The sequence below is a fragment of the Callionymus lyra genome, chromosome 1, assembly GCF_982586985.1.
Source record: "Callionymus lyra chromosome 1, fCalLyr1.hap1.1, whole genome shotgun sequence".
Classification (NCBI taxonomy): Eukaryota; Metazoa; Chordata; class Actinopteri; order Syngnathiformes; family Callionymidae; genus Callionymus; species Callionymus lyra.
This window is the reverse complement of record NC_141818.1, coordinates 53,240,346-53,262,713: the sequence shown is the minus strand read 5'-3', so window position 1 is coordinate 53,262,713 and position 22,368 is coordinate 53,240,346. Positions and strand designations below refer to the sequence as shown.

The following is a 22,368-nucleotide window of genomic DNA, read 5'->3' as shown; positions in this document are numbered from 1 at the left end:
CCAACATTTTAATATTGGGCTAAAAATGTAAAAATATTGAATTTATAAAATTTATTTTTTAGTTATTGAAATAATATGATAAAACTCTATGTGTATGTTATTTTTAAACTATTAAAAAAAAACTAAACAAATTTAACCTCTCAAAGTTAATTAAATTAAATTAAATTAAATTAAATTAAATTAAATTAAATTAAATTAAATTAAATTAAATTAAATTAAATTAAATTATTGACTCAAACATCAAATTTGGCACGTTAATAAACATTAATTTAAAAAATAATAAAATAAAATAAAAATAAATAAAATAAAAAAAGAAATGATTGATTTAATGGACACTCATCAATCCAACGATGACGCGAAGTGACTCACCCACGAAGGGAAACGCCGACGGCAGCGCGAGGAACAGGCCGTTGCTGTACATGGTGAAGGTGACGGCGAAGTACATGAGGAGACTCCCCAGGACGAAGATGGAGTTGACGGCGGTCCAGTAGGTCATCTCCAGACCCAGCTGCGACACACACACACACACACACACACACACACCAGCGCGTCAAGACGGCAGCGACGAATGTGTGTTTCCAACCTCACCTGGATGGTGACGGCGAAGAGGAGGCAGGTCTGCGTGAGGAGAGCGAAGGACTGGTAGTCGGCCACGTCCTTCCCGTCCTGCCTCACCGTGTCGTGCACGGCGGCGTACGGGATGAAGAAGAGCACCAGCGAGCTGTAGCAGCTGTGCAGGGCGCACTTGAAGAACGCCGTCTTGCTGAAGTACAGGTTCAGTTGACCCGGGGTGTAGAGCTCAGGGTGCTGGAAGCTCCACGCGTCGTTCACGTCCTGAAACCAGCAGAGGGCGCAAGAGTCAATGACCTCAGTGTGTCATTGAACGATGAAGAAGTCAAACCTGGTCGAAGAGACTCATCCCCAGAACCGGCAGCGCCGTGTAGACCAGGTTGTAGAGAGTGATGAACCACTCGTCGTACACTGTCTGAGGAACACAAACATCATCTCTTCAAAGAGAAACCATGGATTTATTGTAACAAAGCAATTAATTTTATTATAGAATTATCATGTTTTATTAATTTTATACATTTTTTTTACATGCCAAATTGGATGTTTGAGTCAATTATTTACTTTAATTTAATTTAATTTAATTTAATTTAATTTTTTAAAAGTGGTTTTATTTAACTTTTAAACAAGTCTATTAATCAATAATTTTTTTTTTTGGTAAACGCAATTAATCTGCTTTTTTATCACTGAAATATAATTTAATTTAATTTAATTTAATTTAATAATTAAAAAGTGGTTTTATTTAAATTGTAAATAAATCTATTAATCAATAAAAAAGTTTTGGTAAACACAATTAATCTCCTTTTATCACTGAAATATAATTTTATTTAATTGTAATTGTTTACACGGATTAAAAAAAAATAGACTTTAAATATATTTCATTTTGTTACTAAACTAATACAATTTAATTATTCCAAGGAAATAAATGAGTCTTTGAATAATCTTTATTAACACAGAATTTCTTTACACAAATTTTGAATTTTTTTTTTTTTTTTTTACATTGAGTTTATTATTTTCTAATTGAATATCTGATGACATTGATTTAAATTAATTGTTTACACAGAATATCTTTTACACGTAACATTTTTTCACACATTGAATTTTAAAATGAAATAAACTGGAAAAGAATAAACGGCGAGATAAATATAATGCTTTGATGCAAAATGTAAAAATACTGTGTTTTAAATTCATAATCATTAAGTCTGATGGTAATAAAAAAATAAAACTATTTTCATTCAAAATTAAAATGATGATTGATTTATTAAAGAATACATTTAAAAGTGTTTTTAATTCCTCTCACCTGCGCAGAGAAGCCGCAGAAGAAGGCGAACCAGAAGTGCACGAAGGTGAAGGTGAAGTTCTTGTAGAAGAAGTATCGCAGGAACTTGCACATGCGCAGGTAGGACCAGCGCCCGTGCACCAGCAGGAGGCGCTGCAGGAAGCGGAACTGGGCGAAAGTGTAGTCGCTGGACAGAACCGCCTGCATGCCCTCCTGACCCGAGATGCCCACGCCGATGTGAGCCACTGGAGACGGAGAGCGTGTGAGACCGGGTCCAGGATCTGAAGCAGGTCCTACCTTTGATCATGCTGACGTCGTTGGCTCCGTCGCCGATGGCCAGAGTCACGGCTCGCTTGTACTTCTTCACCAGCTCCACCACCTGCGCCTTCTGCAGCGGCGTCACCCGGCAGCAGATCACCGACTTGCACATGCACGCCGTCCGCAGGAAGTCCAGCTCCATGCCGCGCTCCAGAGCGTACGCCTGCCGCGCACAAAACTTTATTGATAAACGTTCGTGGTCGAGAGTCGGTGACGATGTGAGAAAATCTGTACTTAATGTTGTTTTTTCTGTTCATTTATGCTTTTAAATGTAAACTTTGATTCTTTGACAGTCAAAAATAATAGTGTAAATAAAATAAAGCAACTTTAATAAAAATATATCAGTGCCATAAAAATATTACATATACATAGATTTCATTTAAAATGTCAAATGTTTAATTTTTTAATACCGTTTTTTTTTTTATTGAAATTGGGTTTTTTAAGGCATTGAATTATTTTTTAAATACGTCAATGAAAAAAACATGTTATTTAAAGGTTGAATTTGTTTTTAAAAACGGTTTAAAAAATAAATAAATATATATATCAAAACAAATAGTTTTTTTTAAAAAATATTTGTATATTCTTATTCAAATAAGTAAAAAAATATTTTTTCAAGTCAATCTTTATTTAGTCATTGCCTTATAAATTCAATATCAAATGTTTTCCTTTGTAATAATTACATTTTTACTTCTTGAAAATCTTTTTAAAACATGTTACACATAGAGTTTGATATTTTAATTCCAATCATTTAATAATTTATTTTCTAAATTCAATATTTTTAAATTCGTAGCCTTTTGTATTAAATATACTTTTTTTTTTCCTTTGTAATAATTGAATTCAAAATGTTATTTTTACATTTTTTAAGGTCTTTTTACATTTAAGTTTACAAGTTTAAGTTTGATATTCTAATTAAATAATACTTTTCCTAAACTTGTGTAAACAAAACAAAATACATTTTGAAAAAAATTAACTATTAAGAAAATACAAATTCAACAATTTAATTTAGAAACGATTAAATTTAATTATTAGAAGAAAAAAAATGTAATGGTTATAAAATACTTTAAAACTCAAAGTTTTAACTTTTAAAATGTGAAACTCATTACAATAAATATCAAATATTAAACATTAAATCTTCTGACGCTCACACACGTCTACAGCTGAACATCATTAATGTTAAGTAGATGTTAGAGTCATTTCTACGACCAGGGGTCAAAGGTTCTGACCAGACTGTGTCCGTTGATGACCAGGCCGTACTCTCCGTTCACCACCTCGTCTAACACCTTCCCTCCTTTACCCACAATCCCGTCTGGCAGGAAGACGGAGTCCTCGGTGGCGTTTCGTTTCATGAGCGTCCGTGCGTCGCTGCCAGAGAAAAAAGTGTCACGGACTCGATGGCGTCGACGTTTTTACCGTCGCTCACCTGAGCTCCTGCTGCACGACTTCAGGTGAGTTTCCAGACACGACGAACACCTCGTTCATCTCCTCGCGGAGCAAGTTGCAGGAGTAGCCGATGTTCTCTGCCGTCTCTGCGCACAAGTCAGCAAATAAAGATAACAATTTTAACAAGCTAACAAAGCTAACTAATTTAACAAGCTAACAAAGCTAACAAAGCTTACAAATTTAACAAGCTAACAAAGCTAACAAGCTCAAGTTCAAGTCAAGGTCAAGTCAAATTCTTTTTTATTGTCAAATATGCATGTATTGAGACATACAGCATGAATAAAACTGTAGTTCTCTCTGACCCACGATGCAAAACACTAAAGACATTAAACACTTAAAACAATTGAAGACTAAACAATTAAAGACTTAAAACAGACATTATTTAAGACATTCAAGAAAATAAAAAAATAAATAACCAACAAATTAAATAAATAATCAACAAACTTAAATAATCAACTAATAGACAGAATATAAACAAAAAAACAAGGAACAAAGAACAAACAAACAACAAAGCTAACTAATTTTACAAGCTAACTATGCTATCAAGCTCACATAACTATCAAGCTAACGAGGCTAACAAGCAAACAAAACAAAAAAAAACGAACAAAGCTAACAATCTAACAAGGCTAGCAAGCTAGCTGGCTAACAACGCTAACAAATCTAACAAAGCTTACAAATGTAACAGGCTCACAAAGCCAACACATTTAACAAGCTAACTATGCTAACAATCTAACAAGGCTAGCAAGCTAACTGGCTAACAACGCTAACAAGGCTTACAAATGTAACAGACTAACAAAGCCAACACATTTAACAAGCTAACTATGCTAACAATCTAACAAGGCTAGCAAGCTAACTGGCTAACAACGCTAACAAGGCTTACAAATGTTACAGACTAACAAAGCCAACACATTTAACAAGCTAACTATGCTAACAATCTAACAAGGCTAGCAAGCTAACTGGCTAACAACGCTAACAAGGCTTACAAATGTTACAGACTAACAAAGCCAACACATTTAACAAGCTAACTATGCTAACAATCTAACAAGGCTAGCAAGCTAACTGGCTAACAACGCTAACAAGGCTTACAAATGTAACAGACTAACAAAGCCAAGACATTTAACAAGCTAACTATGCTAACAATCTAACAAGGCTAGCAAGCTAACTGGCTAACAACGCTAACAAGGCTTACAAATGTAACAGACTAACAAAGCCAAGACATTTAACAAGCTAACTATGCTAACAATCTAACAAGGCTAGCAAGCTAACTGGCTAACAACACTAACAAATCTAACAAGGCTTACAAATGTAACAGGCTCACAAAGCAAACACATTTAACAAGCTAACTATGCTAACAAGCTAAAAAAAGGTAACAGGCTCACAAAGCAAACACATTTAACAAGCTAACTATGCTAACAAGCTAAAAAAAGGTAACAGGCTAACAAAGCCGATGTTTTCTGGCGTCTCTACACACAGATCATCAAGAGGAGATAAATAACCCGGAGCAGCCTGTGGGTCGAGGAGGCAGCAGCTAAAGTAAAGAGACTCTGATAATAAAAATAAACCACCTTGCTTGTCACCCGTGAGAACCCAGATCTTGATGTCGGCCTTCGACAGTTGCTCGATGGTCTGAGGAACTCCATCTTGAAGCTTGTCTTCAATGGCCGTCGCCCCGAGCAACTGAAACAATAACAAAAGGTTATTTCTAAATAGTAAATATAAAAATTAATTTTGTTTAAACACAATTTATGAAAATACAAACATCAAAGGAACTATGATCAAAATTAAATATGACTTAAAGCCATTTTAAAAAAACGTTAAAGTTTATATTCTCGTCGTGTCTCTACCATCAAGTCCTTCTCGATCTCCTCGTACAGCTGGTCCAGTTTGTCCTCGCGGTCCTCCAGAGCCGTGCTGGCCTCATGGTGGCGCTGTTGCCACTGTTTGAAGTCCTCTTCGTCCAGGTCTTTGTAGGCCAGAGCCAGAGTTCTCAGACCATCGCCTGCGAACTCCTGCAGAGACACAAAGACTTTATGAAACCGTAGATCTTTAGATGATCTTCATAAACATGGAAGTTTCTTCTGCACACGAGTCAACATCAGTCACTCAAGGTTGAACATTTCATGTTCAAACCTTTTCATTGGAATCTTGTTGTTTTTTAAACATTGAATAATTTACTCGCATCTCATTTGTATATTGGATAATTATTTTTAATCTAATAATTTAATGCAATAATTTACATATTAAAAAGGTTAAATTTATTTTTAATTTAATCTTCTTTTTTTTAACATTTTCAAAATGTATGTTTTACACATGGAGTTTAATTCCAATAAATAAAAATAAATGTTCTAGATGTTATATTTATATTATATTTATATTTTTAATTCGTAGATTTTTAAATTCAATGGTTCCTCACAGTCGTTTTTTATTCTTGGTGTTTCTTTTTTAATTTCAAGTGTTATTACACAGTCATGACCTCACAATAAAGGTAAAAACTGCCAGATATCTTGAATAAAAACTAACTAAAAAGACGTGTTTTCAACAGTCGTGCAGGTAAAATAAACGCTGAAGCTGCTGGACCTACGTTCAGGTGTTCAGTGGTGACGTCCATCAGTTTACTGCACGACCGGTGAAGTCTCTCGTACACGATGGTGTCGGCTCCTTTACAGAACAGACACAACTTTCCCTCCGGACTCCGAACTGTAAACGACACGTCGACGTGAAAGCACTGGAAAAACTGGAAAAAACGAATAGCAGCTAACAAAGCTAACAAGGAAGAAAGCTAAAAAATACTAACAAACTAACAAAGCTAACAAGTTAATACATTCAACAAGTTAACAAAGCTAACAAATTGAACAAGCTAAATATGCTAACAATCTAACAATGCTCGCAAGCTAACTGGCTAACAAAGCTTAAAAGCTAACAAATCTAACAAGGCTTACAAATCTAACACGCTAACAAAGCAAAAACATTTAACAAGCTAACTATGCTAACAATCTAACAAGGCTAGAAAGCTAACTGGCTAACAAAGCTTAAAAACGAACAAATCTAACAAATCTAACAAGCTAACAAAGCTAACACATTTAACAAGCTAAATATGCTAACAATCTAACAATGCTCGCAAGCTAACTGGCTAACAAAGCTTAAAAGCGAACAAATCTAACAAGGCTTACAAATCTAACACGCTAACAAAGCAAAAACATTTAACAAGCTTACTATGCTAACAAGCTAACAAAACTAACAGGCTAATCTTGCCCTTTAAAGTATTTACTTTATTGAATATTGTTTTGATTGTTTAAGCGCTTTGTGACCCTGGTCTAGGAAAGCGCTATACAAATACAAATGACTTACTTACTTACTTACTAATAAAGCTAACAAACTAAAGAAGCTAACAAGCTAACAACTCACCGATCACCGACATCCTCTTGCGGACGTTGTTGAAGTCCAGGATGGCGAGGAGTTCGTAGCTTCGTTGTTTCCCCATTTCTACGATGCAGACGCTGTCAGGAGTCCTGGAGCGGAACACGAAGCCGAAGTTCCTGGCGGCGGTGACTAGAGCGCCCTCGTCTGGAGACTGAGCCTGGTACACCAGCTCGCCTGAACAAGAAGGTTGTATTGTTAGCTCCAGTACAAATACATCATATATGGAAGTACATCAGTGCCAAAGGAATATTAAAGTATTGAACATTTCAAATGTTAAAACTACGTTTCCAGCTGGTCTGAGAAGCTGATGTTACGATATAGCCAAGTTGAGAAAAAAAATTAAATTATTTTTCCAAAATGAAATGATTTCTTTTTACAAATATAGTTTGATATTCTAGTTCCAATAATTAATTTTACATTCAATATTTTTTTGTTTAATTTGTAGTCTTTTAAATTCAATATGAAATTCGAAATTTGAATACCAAACTATACGTGTAAAAAATAATAACAAATCAAACAAGGCTTACAAATGTAACAAGCTAGCAAAGCTAACACATTTAACAACCTAGCTTTGCTAACAAGCTAACAAAACTAACACATTTAGCAAGCTAACAAAACTAACACATTTAACAAGCTAACTATGCTAACACATTTAACAATCTAACTATGCTAACAAGCTAACAAAACCAACACATTGAACAAGCTAACTATGCTTACACATTTAACAAGCTAACAAAACTAACACATTTAACAAGCCATTTATGCTGACACATTTAACAAGCCATTTATGCTAACACATTTAACAAGCTAACTATGCTAACACATTTAACAAGCTAACAAAACTAACACATTTAACAAGCCATGTATGCTAACACATTTAACAAGCTAACTATGCTAACACATTTAACAAGCTAAAAAAACGAACACATTTAACAAGCTAACAAAACTAACACATTTAACAAGCTAACAAAACGAACACATTTAACAAGCTAACAAAACTAACACATTTAACAAGCTAACAAAACGAACACATTTAACAAGCTAACAAAACTAACACATTTAACAAGCTTACGATGTCAACAAGTTAACAAACCTAACAGGCTAATAAGAAATAAAAAAAAAAAAAACTTATTCAAAAACAAAAAACAAATTCAAACTTTCAATAAACGAATATTCATTTAAATTGTAAAAAACAAAACAATAATTAAATCAATTAAAAAAAAGTTAATGAGTTCTTCTTCACCTTCTTGCTTCTCCTCCGCCATCACGGTGTGACACAGGGCCAGCAGCCTGAAGAAGGCGTGGACCTCCTGGTTCTCCAGCTTCACGGCCTCCACCAGAGCGTGGTCGTGGAAGCAGAACCGAGGGTCAGCCAGAGGGTTGAAGGAGAAATCCACCGTCTCCGTTTGCTGAGGAGGAAATACCCACATGGTTACCACGGCAACACCTTGAACGACCTCCTGACCTCACCTCGTTGACCTCCAGTCTCTGACCACTGTAGTCGAACACGTCTCCTGAAACAAGACCTTGTTGTTAGAAGAGTGACGTACCTGGACCTTCATGGTTGGATTCACGGGACCTCGTGAGGTCGGACACGAACGTAACGATACAAAACTATATTATAACAACAATTATTATCGTCCTTCCTGGACTTCAACAACGTCCACAAGATGGTGTTGGTGAGTTGTTAGCTTTGTTAGCCTGTTAGCTTTGTTAGTTAGTAAGCTTTTTAGCTTTGTTAGATTTGTTAGCTTTTTAGCTTTTTAGCTTTGTTATCTTTGTTAGCTTGTTAGTTTTGTTATCTTTTTAGCTTTCTTAGCTAGTTAGCTTTGTTATCTTTGTTAACCTGTTAGCTTTGTTATCTTGTTAGTTTTGTTAGCCAGTTAGCTTGTAAGCTTTGTTATCTTGTTAGCTAGTTATCTTTGTTAGCCTGTTAGCTTCGTTAGCTAGTTAGCTTTTTAGCTTTGATATCTTTGTTAGCTTTACTAGCTTTTTTAGCTTTGTTATCTTTGTTAGCTTGTTAGCTTTGTTATCTTGTTAGTTTTGTTAGCCAGTTAGCTTGTAAGCTTTGTTATCTTGTTAACTAGTTAGCTTTGTTATCTTTGTTAGCCTGTTAGCTTTGCTATCATGTTAGATTTGTTAGCCAGTTAGCTTTGTTAGCCAGTTAATTAGCTTTGTTATCTTGCTAGCTTTGATAGCTAGTTACATTTGTTAGATAGTTAGCCTTTTTAGCGTGTTAGTTTTATTAGATTGTTAGCATAGTTAGCTTGTGAAGTTTGTTAGCTTTGTACGTTTCTTTAGCTTTTTAGTTTTATTAGCTGCTGTTAGTTTTTAAAGTTTTTCTATTTTTTTTATCCCTTTGTGTTGCTTACAAACTCTTCTGTTGTGTATTTGTAAAAGATATTCATTGATAAAAACTCTTTCTCACCGTAGGTCTTGCCGTTGATGGTGCACTTGTTGAAGGTCATAATGTTCTGGGTCAGCGTGCCGGTCTTGTCGCTGAACACGTACTTGATCTGACCCAGCTCCTCGTTCAGGGTGGTGGTCCGGGCCTCGGCCGGCGTGTCGCTGCGGGCGAAGTACATCTTCCTGTCCCAGTCGATGTAGAAGCTGTTGCCCAGACGGATGATCTCCACGCTGCGAGGTCACGGGGTCAGGAGGAGGTCAGGAGGAGGTCACCAGGAGGTCACCAGGGGGTCCTACCTGACGTAGAGCGAGATGGGCACCACCGTGTTGAGGATGATGACGTAGGACCAGAAGGTGAGGAAGGCGGAGAAACCGGCCTCCTTGCCGTCCTGCCGGGGCAGGAAGACGGTGAACTCTGACCCCTCCTTCAGCTCCCAGAAGTAGTTCCCGATGGCGAGGACGGAGCACATGAAGGCCAGGAACCCGAAGATCTTCCATGAGGAGAGAAGAACCGACACGTGAAGAAGATTCTTTTAAAACCACCGTCACTGAAGAACTTAGAGGTTTATTTGTGTCGTCACAATATTAAACAATTGAATTTAAAATGTAAAACATTGAAACTTATATATTTAATTTGTTTGTTTAATTATTTAATTAAATCATTTATATGTTGAAAGAAGCTTGGTTTAATGAATAATTGAATTAATAAAAGAAGAAAAAGATATTTTCTAAATTATTATCTTTACACATAGTTTAATATTCTAACAAAATATTGAATAATTAATAGTTTTTATAATATTATTACACCAATATGTTTTACATCGAATTTAAAAGACTAGAAATTAAAGATTTATAGAATTTAGAAAATGCATTAGAAATTTTAAATCTTTTTGTAGAAGAATTTCACTATTTTAACCATTTTCTATTTTTCTTATTTTATCACAAAAAAAATCTTTCTTTTTATAAGAAATAAAAATCATTCATTTTGAAAATATTAAAATGTTTTAACAAAATTTAGCTTTACAAAATTAATAAATTCAACAATTTAGTATAGAAATGAATTATTATAATTAATAATAATTATATTATTATTATTATTAATTAGAAAATTAAATGCTTAACCCTGGTGTTGTCTCTGGGTCAAGGTGACCCAAAGGCACAAAAACAAATATGTTTGTGGTATCCCTTGTTTTATCTCAGGGTCAAGGTGACCCAAAGGCACAAAAACAAATGTGTTTGTGGTATCCCTTGTTTTATCTCAGGGTCAAGGTGACCCAAAGGCACAGAAAACAAATGTGTTTGTGGTATCCCTTGTGTTGTCTCTGGGTCAAGGTCAACAACCTCTTCGATAAATCCATATGCAGTGGTGGAGGTCGTAAACTTTGACCCTGACATAACACAAGGGATACCACAAACACATTTGTTTCCGGGGATCTGGCTCACTTTGACCCTGGGTAAACACAAGGGATACCACAAACACATTTGTTTCCGTGGATCTGGGTCACACACATAACACAATGGTCAGAATCCCTTCAATAACAAAAGGTTGTGTTCATTTCAAAGTGTCAATATTCTGATGATCTTCTTCCATAACTAGTCGTGTTAGGTTAGGAAGAACTTTATTGTGTGTTATTGTGTGTTATTGTGAGTTATTGTGTGTTATTGTGTGTTATTGTGAGTCGTCTCACACAGAGCACGAGGACGTTCATCAGTCGATCCACACTCGTCCTCTTGAAGGTGGTCTTCCCACAGTTCTGCATCAACTTGGTTTCTGGACCTGCAGACGAGAACTAACACAAGTGAGTCATGTGATGATTGAGTTTGGTTCTGCTTGAGGTTTCTGCCTTTTTCAGAGGAAGCAACACTATTCTGTGACTCTTGATTGTTTGAGTCAAAGTCACTCAAAAATAAACCTGTAAACTAATGAAAATTAAAGACAAAATCTATATGATTTATTTTTTACTGTTTTTATCTGAAGGTCGTGAATATAATTCTGACGACTATAGATGAAAAGTTTCAAATCTGACACAGAATTGAAAGAATGAAGTAACGACTGACTTAGTGACATGATTTTATGTACGACTACCTCATATAAAAAATAAAATAATACTTTAAAATAAACACAGAGACACTACTTATCAACACTTAAATAGAAAATCCAACAATTTAATTTAATTGTTATATCAAGTATATATAAATAAATAATACAATCATATTATTTTTGGATAATATAATCATATTATATTATTAGAATATATAAATATATATACTTAAAATACTAAGTTTAAGTATATTTATATATATATATACTTAAAATACTAAGTTTAAGTATATTTATATATATATATATATATACTTAAAATACTAAGTTTAAGTACACAAGTATGTGATTTGACACACAGCTCTGGAGTTAAGAAGTAAAAGTATTAAATAGAAGTTTGTTTTTTATATGTATTTCTTTTCCCACAAATTTAAATATACATTTAAAATAAACCAACTTCAAGTCATTATTTCGTGATTTATATTCTAATATGTTTATAACAATATATAAACTAAATATTAGTTTATTAATGTCACTTTTTTTTTCAGTAATTAAGCTTTTTTTTTTGTCTCCACCAAACACATAAACAAGGAGTCAGTGGTGAGACGCTCAGCGTTGAGCAATAAAAGTGATAAATCAGTTCCTCGCCTCCGAACAGCACCAGACCGAAGCACCAGTCCGTGTTCCTCAGCGTACAGCCTCGCAGCAGGATCTTCTCGTTGTCCAGCGAGTGCTTCTGACCCGCGTACGACAGGGTTCCTGCGAAGCGGTCCAGCCTGTTGTTGGGGGGCTCGCAGTGGACCTCACCTGGACACACTCGTCGTGAGGATCTTTCTTTGAAACCCTCTGAAGAAGACTCACCGTTGAAGTCGGCCAGCTTCTCCATCTCATCGCCCAGATCTCCGGTCACCGTCAGAGCCTGACGCACCTTCAGGTTGGTCTCCCTGACGACGAGGGCGAAGAACATCAGCGTCAGGAGATCAAGGGTTTTTGAAGAATATAGAAGATTTACCTTTTTAAAATAGTATAAATGTCTTTACTTGTACTTTTAATTATCAGAAATAGTGTTTTTATTTATTTTTATTTTAAGCAAAGTAAAAAGTACTTTTGTATTTATTTTTCATTTATTTCATGTATTGTTGTTTTTTTAACAACAAATATAATTGGACTTGAATATTAATTGTTTTCTCCATTTATACTTTTAACTCTTATGTCAGAAGATCGAACATTGATTCCTCTCTGTGTTTATATTTATAATCTCGTAATTAAGTATTTTTTTACAACATTATTCTCATAATAAAGTATTTTCCAACTACTTTAATCTCGTAATAAAGTATTGTGTACGACTTTAATCTCGTAATAAAGTATTTTGTACGACTTTAATCTCATAATAAAGTATTTTGTATGATTTTAATCACGTAATAAAGTATTTTGTACGACTTTAATCTCGTAATAAAGTGTTTTGTACGACTTTAATCTCATAATAAAGTATTTTGTACGACTTTAATCTCGTAATAAAGTATTTTGTATGATTTTAATCTCGTAATAAAGTATTTTGTACGATTTTAATCTCATAATAAAGTATTTTGTAGGACTTTAATCTCGTAATAAAGTATTTTGTTTGACTTAAACTAAGACTATGTATATATTCTAATGTACTTGTATTGTGTTTAAGAACAGGGTGAGAATAAAAACTTTCTTCCTACATGTCACTGATTAGTTAGATTCTCTTTCTCTATTTAGATTCTTCTCATTCATTTCCTGACTCGTAACATCACGACCTTCAGAAGTTCCTCTCGGACTCGTCAGCTGCTAGTATCTATAATTCAAGTCTCACCCGTCCAGCTCGGCCGTCTCGATGTAGACCAGGTTGAGAGGTTCGCTGCTGGACAGCAGGAGGAGGTCGGCCTGAAGGAAGAGGAGGAAGTGATGACGAGCAGGAGGTAGAGTTTCTGCCTCCCGGGGCGACGTTACAGTAGAAGGAGGTTCTTCGGCTTCGTTCGCTCACCGTGACGAACTGGTTGTTCTGCAGCTTGATGACGTCTCCGACCTGGACGTTCATCCACTTCTCGCTCTGCAGCCTGAACACACAGGACAACGTTTGTAGTGTTTAACTCTATAGAAACTATATTCATCCCTGTATCTGACATCATTTTTATTACTAACTAAGCTAGTTAACCCGCAGGAAGGTTAAAGCTCATGTTGACCAGATGTTTAAGATAATGTGTTTAGTACAAGATAAGATACTATTAATGTCAACAGAGTAGAGTGAAAGGATATTATTCTATATTTAATCTTTGTATCCTTTTCTTTGATTTATGTTCTTTATATTTGCACTTTGTCATCTTTTGCACTTTGTCATTTTCTTTGCATTATTTCCTTTGATCTATGTTCTTTATTTTTGCACTTTTTCATCTTTTGCACTTTGTCATTTTCTTTGCATTATTTCCTTTGATTTATGTTCTTTATTTTTGCACTTTTTCATCTTTTGCACTTTGTCATTTTCTTTGCATTATTTCCTTTGATCTATGTTCTTTATATTTGCACTTTGTCATCTTTTGCACTTTGTCCATTTCTTTGCACTTTGTTACTTGTTCTCGTTTTTATGAAACTATCGTCTGCTGTGAACTGGAAATCCAATTTCCCAAAGGAGATCTCCAGAGGGATCAATAAAAGTCAATCTAATCTAATCTAACCTAATCTAATCTAATCTAATCTAATACAATCTAATATAATATAATACAAATTACCAATATATATTTTTTAATTGCCCATATACATACTTAAATATAAAATGTTGTTAAATTAAATCAAACATTCATAGACTAATGTTGGATGTTCTGTTAAAAAAAAAACTTTTTTATATAAATTCACAACAAAACATCAAAATTCAAAAATTGAAGAAATGATAATGAAACCATTTAATCTGCTCATAGTCGTGATGACGTGAATATATTTTATAACAGATCCTGGTAAAACTTTATATGAAACGTTGAATAATTATTTAACCCAAGTGTCGTGTCAGGGTCAAGGTGACCCGAAGGCCCGAATACAAATGTGTTTGTGGTATCTCCTTCGGGTCACCTTGACCCTGACATAACACAAGTTTTGAGACTCTTTAAATATAGTTCTTCAGGAAACTTTTAATTTCCTGATGCAGCAGCAGGTTTGTTTGATTCATCTCTAAATAAACACCAAAGCAGCAGAAACACCTCCAGGATGTTGCTTTGAAATTCTCTCACGTCTACTGGAAGTATTGAGGAAACACGTTTGAGAGACAAAACAAAGAGAAGCCGAACCTCGGAAATGCTTCAAACTCACTTTCTGTCCATAAGAACTTCCACTTTGCGGTTGTTGACTTGATTGTCGCTTCTGTGTCGATTCTGGGAAGAAAAAAGAATGAATCACTGATTTAGGAAACGAGAACTAAACGTCAATCATATAAAACACATCTTTCATCTCAGGAATGCGGATGAAAATCAAACTTCCTGTAAAAATCTCATCACTCGTTCATTTTTTTTGTGGTGGCAACTGAAAAAAAATGTAAATAATGTAAAAGAAAAGAAAATACATTCAATTAGTTCAACAATTCAACGAGTCTCATGATTCGTCTGCTAATGTTTGACTTCTTTGGTCGTTTCATTGTCTCAGGAAGGAAGAGAAGAAGATTAAAAGTGAATTCAATTATTTTGTACGACTTTAATCTCATAATAAAGTATTTTCCTACGACTTAATCTCTTGATAAAATATTGTGTACGACTTTAACCTCGTAATTAAGTATTTTCCTACGACTTTAATCTCATAATAAAGTATTTTCCTACGACTTAATCTCATAATAAAGTATTTTCCTACGACTTTAATCTCATAATAAAGTATTTTCCTACGACTTAATCTCATAATAAAGTATTTTCCTACGACTTTAATCTCATAATAAAGTATTTTCCTACGACTTAATCTCATAATAAAGTATTTTCCTACGACTTAACCTCATAATAAAGTATTTTCCTACGACTTTAATCTCGTAGTAAAATTTAAAAAAAAAGTTTCAAGTTAATACTCCTTATGTCATAAAATTTTCTCTCTTAAAAATGTATTTGTTTCCACTGACTTTTCCTAACGTTTATTTATGTTTAATGTATTATGTTACATACACAAAAAATGTGACACAACTATAAATGAAGGTTCAATAAAGTGGTGTCTGGAGCGACAGAGACTCACGATGTCATCGGTTGCATCTTTAGCGGCCGTTACTGTCAGAACCAGAACCAGAGGCACGACGGTGGTGAACCAGGACAGAGACGAGATCTGAGGAATCACCTGGAGACGCACATGTTGTTGTTATTAACGTTTAAATCACACACATCACAACATTCATTAACATGTTGTTGTTACTAACGTTTAAATCACACACATCACAACAATCATTAACATGTTGTTGTTACTAACGTTTAAACATCACAACAATCATTATCATGTTGTTGTTATTAACGTTTAAACATCACAACAATCATTAACATGTTGTCGTTACTAACGTTTAAATCACACACATCACAACAATCATTAACATGTTGTCGTTACTAACGTTTAAACATCACAACAATCATTAACATGTTGTTGTTATTAACGTTTAAACATCACAACAATCATTAACATGTTGTTGTTATTAACGTTTAAACATCACAACAATCATTAACATGTTGTCGTTACTAACGTTTAAATCACACACATCACAACAATCATTAACATGTTGTCGTTACTAACGTTTAAACATCACAACAATCATTAACATGTTGTTGTTATTAACGTTTAAACATCACAACAATCATTAACATGTTGTTGTTATTAACGTTTAAACATCACAACAATCATTAACATGTTGTCGTTACTAACGTTTAAATCACACACATCACAACAATCATTAACATGTTGTCGTTACTAACGTTTAAATCACACACATCACAACAATCATTAACATGTTGTCGTTACTAACGTTTAAATCACACACATCACAACAATCATTAACATGTTCTTGTTACTAACGTTTAAATCACACACATCACAACAATCATTAACATGTTGTTGTTATTAACGTTTAAACATCACGACAATCATTAACATGTTGTTGTTATTAACGTTTAAACATCACAACAATCATTAACATGTTGTTGTTACTAACGTTTAAACATCACAACAATCATTAACATGTTGTCGTTACTAACGTTTAAATCACACACATCACAACAATCATTAACATGTTGTTGTTACTAACGTTTAAATCACACACATCACAACAATCATTAACATGTTGTCGTTACTAACGTTTAAATCACACACATCACAACAATCATTAACATGTTGTCGTTACTAACGTTTAAATCACACACATCACAACAATCATTAACATGTTCTTGTTACTAACGTTTAAATCACACACATCACAACAATCATTAACATGTTGTTGTTATTAACGTTTAAACATCACGACAATCATTAACATGTTGTTGTTATTAACGTTTAAATCACACACATCACAACAATCATTAACATGTTGTCGTTACTAATGTTTAAAACACACACATCACAACAATCATTAACATGTTGTCGTTACTAACGTTTAAACATCACAACAATCATTAACATGTTGTTGTTACTAACGTTTAAACATCACAACAATCATTAACATGTTGTTGTTACTAATGTTTAAATCACACACATCACAACAATCATTAACATGTTGTTGTTACTAACGTTTAAACATCACAACAATCATTAACATGTTGTTGTTACTAACGTTTAAACATCACAACAATCATTAACATGTTGTCGTTACTAATGTTTAAAACACACACATCACAACAATCATTAACATGTTGTTGTTACTAATGTTTAAAACACACACATCACAACAATCATTAACATGTTGTCGTTACTAACGTTTAAATCACACACATCACAACAATCATTAACACGTTGTCGTTACTAATGTTTAAAACACACACATCACAACAATCATTAACATGTTGTTGTTACTAACGTTTAAATTACACACATCACAACAATCATTAACATGTTGTCGTTACTAACGTTTAAATTACACACATCACAACAATCATTAACATGTTGTCGTTACTAACGTTTAAATTACACACATCACAACAATCATTAACATGTTGTTGTTACTAATGTTTAAAACACACACATCACAACAATCATTAACATGTTGTCGTTACTAACGTTTAAATCACACACATCACAACAATCATTAACACGTTGTCGTTACTAATGTTTAAAACACACACATCACAACAATCATTAACATGTTGTTGTTATTAACGTTTAAACATCACGACAATCATTAACATGTTGTTGTTATTAACGTTTAAATCACACACATCACAACAATCATTAACATGTTGTCGTTACTAATGTTTAAAACACACACATCACAACAATCATTAACATGTTGTCGTTACTAACGTTTAAACATCACAACAATCATTAACATGTTGTTGTTACTAACGTTTAAACATCACAACAATCATTAACATGTTGTTGTTACTAATGTTTAAATCACACACATCACAACAATCATTAACATGTTGTTGTTACTAACGTTTAAACATCACAACAATCATTAACATGTTGTTGTTACTAACGTTTAAACATCACAACAATCATTAACATGTTGTCGTTACTAATGTTTAAAACACACACATCACAACAATCATTAACATGTTGTTGTTACTAATGTTTAAAACACACACATCACAACAATCATTAACATGTTGTCGTTACTAACGTTTAAATCACACACATCACAACAATCATTAACACGTTGTCGTTACTAATGTTTAAAACACACACATCACAACAATCATTAACATGTTGTTGTTACTAACGTTTAAATTACACACATCACAACAATCATTAACATGTTGTCGTTACTAACGTTTAAATTACACACATCACAACAATCATTAACATGTTGTCGTTACTAACGTTTAAATTACACACATCACAACAATCATTAACATGTTGTTGTTACTAATGTTTAAAACACACACATCACAACAATCATTAACATGTTGTCGTTACTAACGTTTAAATCACACACATCACAACAATCATTAACACGTTGTCGTTACTAATGTTTAAAACACACACATCACAACAATCATTAACATGTTGTTGTTACTAACGTTTAAATCACACACATCACAACAATCATTAACATGTTGTTGTTATTAACGTTTAAACATCACAACAATCATTAACACGTTGTCGTTACTAATGTTTAAAACACACACATCACAACAATCATTAACATGTTGTTGTTACTAACGTTTAAATTACACACATCACAACAATCATTAACATGTTGTCGTTACTAATGTTTAAAACACACACATCACAACAATCATTAACATGTTGTTGTTATTAACGTTTAAACATCACAACAATCATTAACACGTTGTCGTTACTAATGTTTAAAACACACACATCACAACAATCATTAACATGTTGTTGTTACTAACGTTTAAATTACACACATCACAACAATCATTAACATGTTGTCGTTACTAACGTTTAAATTACACACATCACAACAATCATTAACATGTTGTTGTTACTAATGTTTAAAACACACACATCACAACAATCATTAACATGTTGTCGTTACTAACGTTTAAATCACACACATCACAACAATCATTAACACGTTGTCGTTACTAATGTTTAAAACACACACATCACAACAATCATTAACATGTTGTTGTTACTAACGTTTAAATCACACACATCACAACAATCATTAACATGTTGTTGTTATTAACGTTTAAACATCACAACAATCATTAACACGTTGTCGTTACTAATGTTTAAAACACACACATCACAACAATCATTAACATGTTGTCGTTACTAATGTTTAAAACACACACATCACAACAATCATTAACATGTTGTTGTTATTAACGTTTAAACATCACAACAATCATTAACACGTTGTCGTTACTAATGTTTAAAACACACACATCACAACAATCATTAACATGTTGTTGTTACTAACGTTTAAATCACACACATCACAACAATCATTAACATGTTGTTGTTATTAACGTTTAAACATCACAACAATCATTAACACGTTGTCGTTACTAATGTTTAAAACACACACATCACAACAATCATTAACATGTTGTTGTTACTAACGTTTAAATTACACACATCACAACAATCGTTAACATGTTGTTGTTACTAATGTTTAAATCACACACATCACAACAATCATTAACATGTTGTTGTTATTAACGTTTAAATCACACACATCACAACAATCATTAACATGTTGTTGTTATTAACGTTTAAACATCACAACAATCATTAACATGTTGTTGTTATTAACGTTTAAACATCACAACAATCATTAACATGTTGTTGTTATTAACGTTTAAACATCACAACAATCATTAACATGTTGTTGTTATTAACGTTTAAACATCACAACAATCATTAACATGTTGTTGTTATTAACGTTTAAACATCACAACAATCATTAACATGTTGTTGTTATTAACGTTTAAACATCACAACAATCATTAACATGTTGTCGTTACTAACGTTTAAATCACACACATCACAACAATCATTAACATGTTGTCGTTATTAACGTTTAAATCACACACATCACAACAATCATTAACATGTTGTCGTTATTAACGTTTAAATCACACACATCACAACAATCATTAACATGTTGTTGTTACTAACGTTTAAATCACACACATCACAACAATCATTAACATGTTGTTGTTATTAACGTTTAAATCACACACATCACAACAATCATTAACATGTTGTCGTTACTAACGTTTAAATCACACACATCACAACAATCATTAACATGTTGTTGTTACTAACGTTTAAATCACACACATCACAACAATCATTAACATGTTGTTGTTACTAACGTTTATATCACACACATCACAACAATCATTAACATGTTGTCGTTATTAACGTTTAAATCACACACATCACAACAATCATTAACATGTTGTCGTTATTAACGTTTAAATCACACACATCACAACAATCATTAACATGTTGTTGTTACTAACGTTTATATCACACACATCACAACAATCATTAACATGTTGTCGTTATTAACGTTTAAATCACACACATCACAACAATCATTAACATGTTGTTGTTACTAACGTTTATATCACACACATCACAACAATCATTAACATGTTGTCGTTATTAACGTTTAAATCACACACATCACAACAATCATTAACATGTTGTTGTTACTAATGTTTAAATCACACACATCACAACAATCATTAACATGTTGTTGTTATTAACGTTTAAATCACACACATCACAACAATCATTAACATGTTGTTGTTATTAACGTTTAAACATCACAACAATCATTAACATGTTGTTGTTATTAACGTTTAAACATCACAACAATCATTAACATGTTGTTGTTATTAACGTTTAAACATCACAACAATCATTAACATGTTGCTGTTATTAACGTTTAAACATCACAACAATCATTAACATGTTGTTGTTATTAACGTTTAAACATCACAACAATCATTAACATGTTGTTGTTATTAACGTTTAAACATCACAACAATCATTAACATGTTGTTGTTATTAACGTTTAAACATCACAACAATCATTAACATGTTGTCGTTACTAACGTTTAAATCACACACATCACAACAATCATTAACATGTTGTCGTTATTAACGTTTAAATCACACACATCACAACAATCATTAACATGTTGTCGTTATTAACGTTTAAATCACACACATCACAACAATCATTAACATGTTGTCGTTATTAACGTTTATATCACACACATCACAACAATCATTAACATGTTGTTGTTATTAACGTTTAAATCACACACATCACAACAATCATTAACATGTTGTCGTTACTAACGTTTAAATCACACACACCACAACAATCATTAACATGTTGTTGTTACTAACGTTTATATCACACACATCACAACAATCATTAACATGTTGTTGTTACTAACGTTTATATCACACACATCACAACAATCATTAACATGTTGTTGTTACTAACGTTTATATCACACACATCACGACAATCATTAACATGTTGTTGTTACTAACGTTTATATCACACACATCACAACAATCATTAACATGTTGTTGTTACTAACGTTTATATCACACACATCACAACAATCATTAACATGTTGTTGTTACTAACGTTTAAATCACACACATCACAACAATCATTAACATGTTGTCGTTATTAACGTTTAAATCACACACATCACAACAATCATTAACATGTTGTCGTTATTAACGTTTAAATCACACACATCACAACAATCATTAACATGTTGTTGTTACTAACGTTTAAATCACACACATCACAACAATCATTAACATGTTGTTGTTACTAACGTTTATATCACACACATCACAACAATCATTAACATGTTGTCGTTATTAACGTTTAAATCACACACATCACAACAATCATTAACATGTTGTCGTTATTAACGTTTAAATCACACACATCACAACAATCATTAACATGTTGTCGTTATTAACGTTTAAATCACACACATCACAACAATCATTAACATGTTGTTGTTACTAACGTTTAAATCACACACATCACAACAATCATTAACATGTTGTTGTTATTAACGTTTAAATCACACACATCACAACAATCATTAACATGTTGTTGTTACTAACGTTTAAATCACACACATCACAACAATCATTAACATGTTGTTGTTACTAACGTTTAAATCACACACATCACAACAATCATTAACATGTTGTTACTAACGTTTAAATCACACACATCACAACAATC

General features: G+C 33.1%; 1 protein-coding gene across 1 annotated transcript in view; it reads right to left on the bottom strand.

Annotated features, from left to right (window-relative positions):
* Positions 1–22,368, bottom strand: part of LOC148090129 (putative phospholipid-transporting ATPase IM) — a 46,127-nt gene that overhangs the window by 4,775 nt on the left and 18,984 nt on the right. The window contains exons 5-26 of the mRNA XM_087812695.1: positions 15,690–15,788; positions 14,793–14,854; positions 13,480–13,552; positions 13,309–13,379; positions 12,333–12,415; positions 12,120–12,278; positions 11,119–11,207; positions 9,728–9,921; positions 9,453–9,661; positions 8,495–8,538; positions 8,268–8,433; positions 7,010–7,198; positions 6,186–6,301; positions 5,449–5,613; positions 5,170–5,281; positions 3,585–3,690; positions 3,388–3,526; positions 2,144–2,327; positions 1,868–2,091; positions 902–985; positions 589–834; positions 370–508 (exon numbers count right to left, since the gene is read on the bottom strand). Of these exons, the coding sequence (XP_087668821.1) occupies positions 370–508; positions 589–834; positions 902–985; positions 1,868–2,091; positions 2,144–2,327; positions 3,388–3,526; positions 3,585–3,690; positions 5,170–5,281; positions 5,449–5,613; positions 6,186–6,301; positions 7,010–7,198; positions 8,268–8,433; positions 8,495–8,538; positions 9,453–9,661; positions 9,728–9,921; positions 11,119–11,207; positions 12,120–12,278; positions 12,333–12,415; positions 13,309–13,379; positions 13,480–13,552; positions 14,793–14,854; positions 15,690–15,788 (2,953 nt within the window). The remainder of the gene's footprint in view (positions 1–369; positions 509–588; positions 835–901; positions 986–1,867; positions 2,092–2,143; positions 2,328–3,387; positions 3,527–3,584; positions 3,691–5,169; positions 5,282–5,448; positions 5,614–6,185; positions 6,302–7,009; positions 7,199–8,267; positions 8,434–8,494; positions 8,539–9,452; positions 9,662–9,727; positions 9,922–11,118; positions 11,208–12,119; positions 12,279–12,332; positions 12,416–13,308; positions 13,380–13,479; positions 13,553–14,792; positions 14,855–15,689; positions 15,789–22,368) is intronic.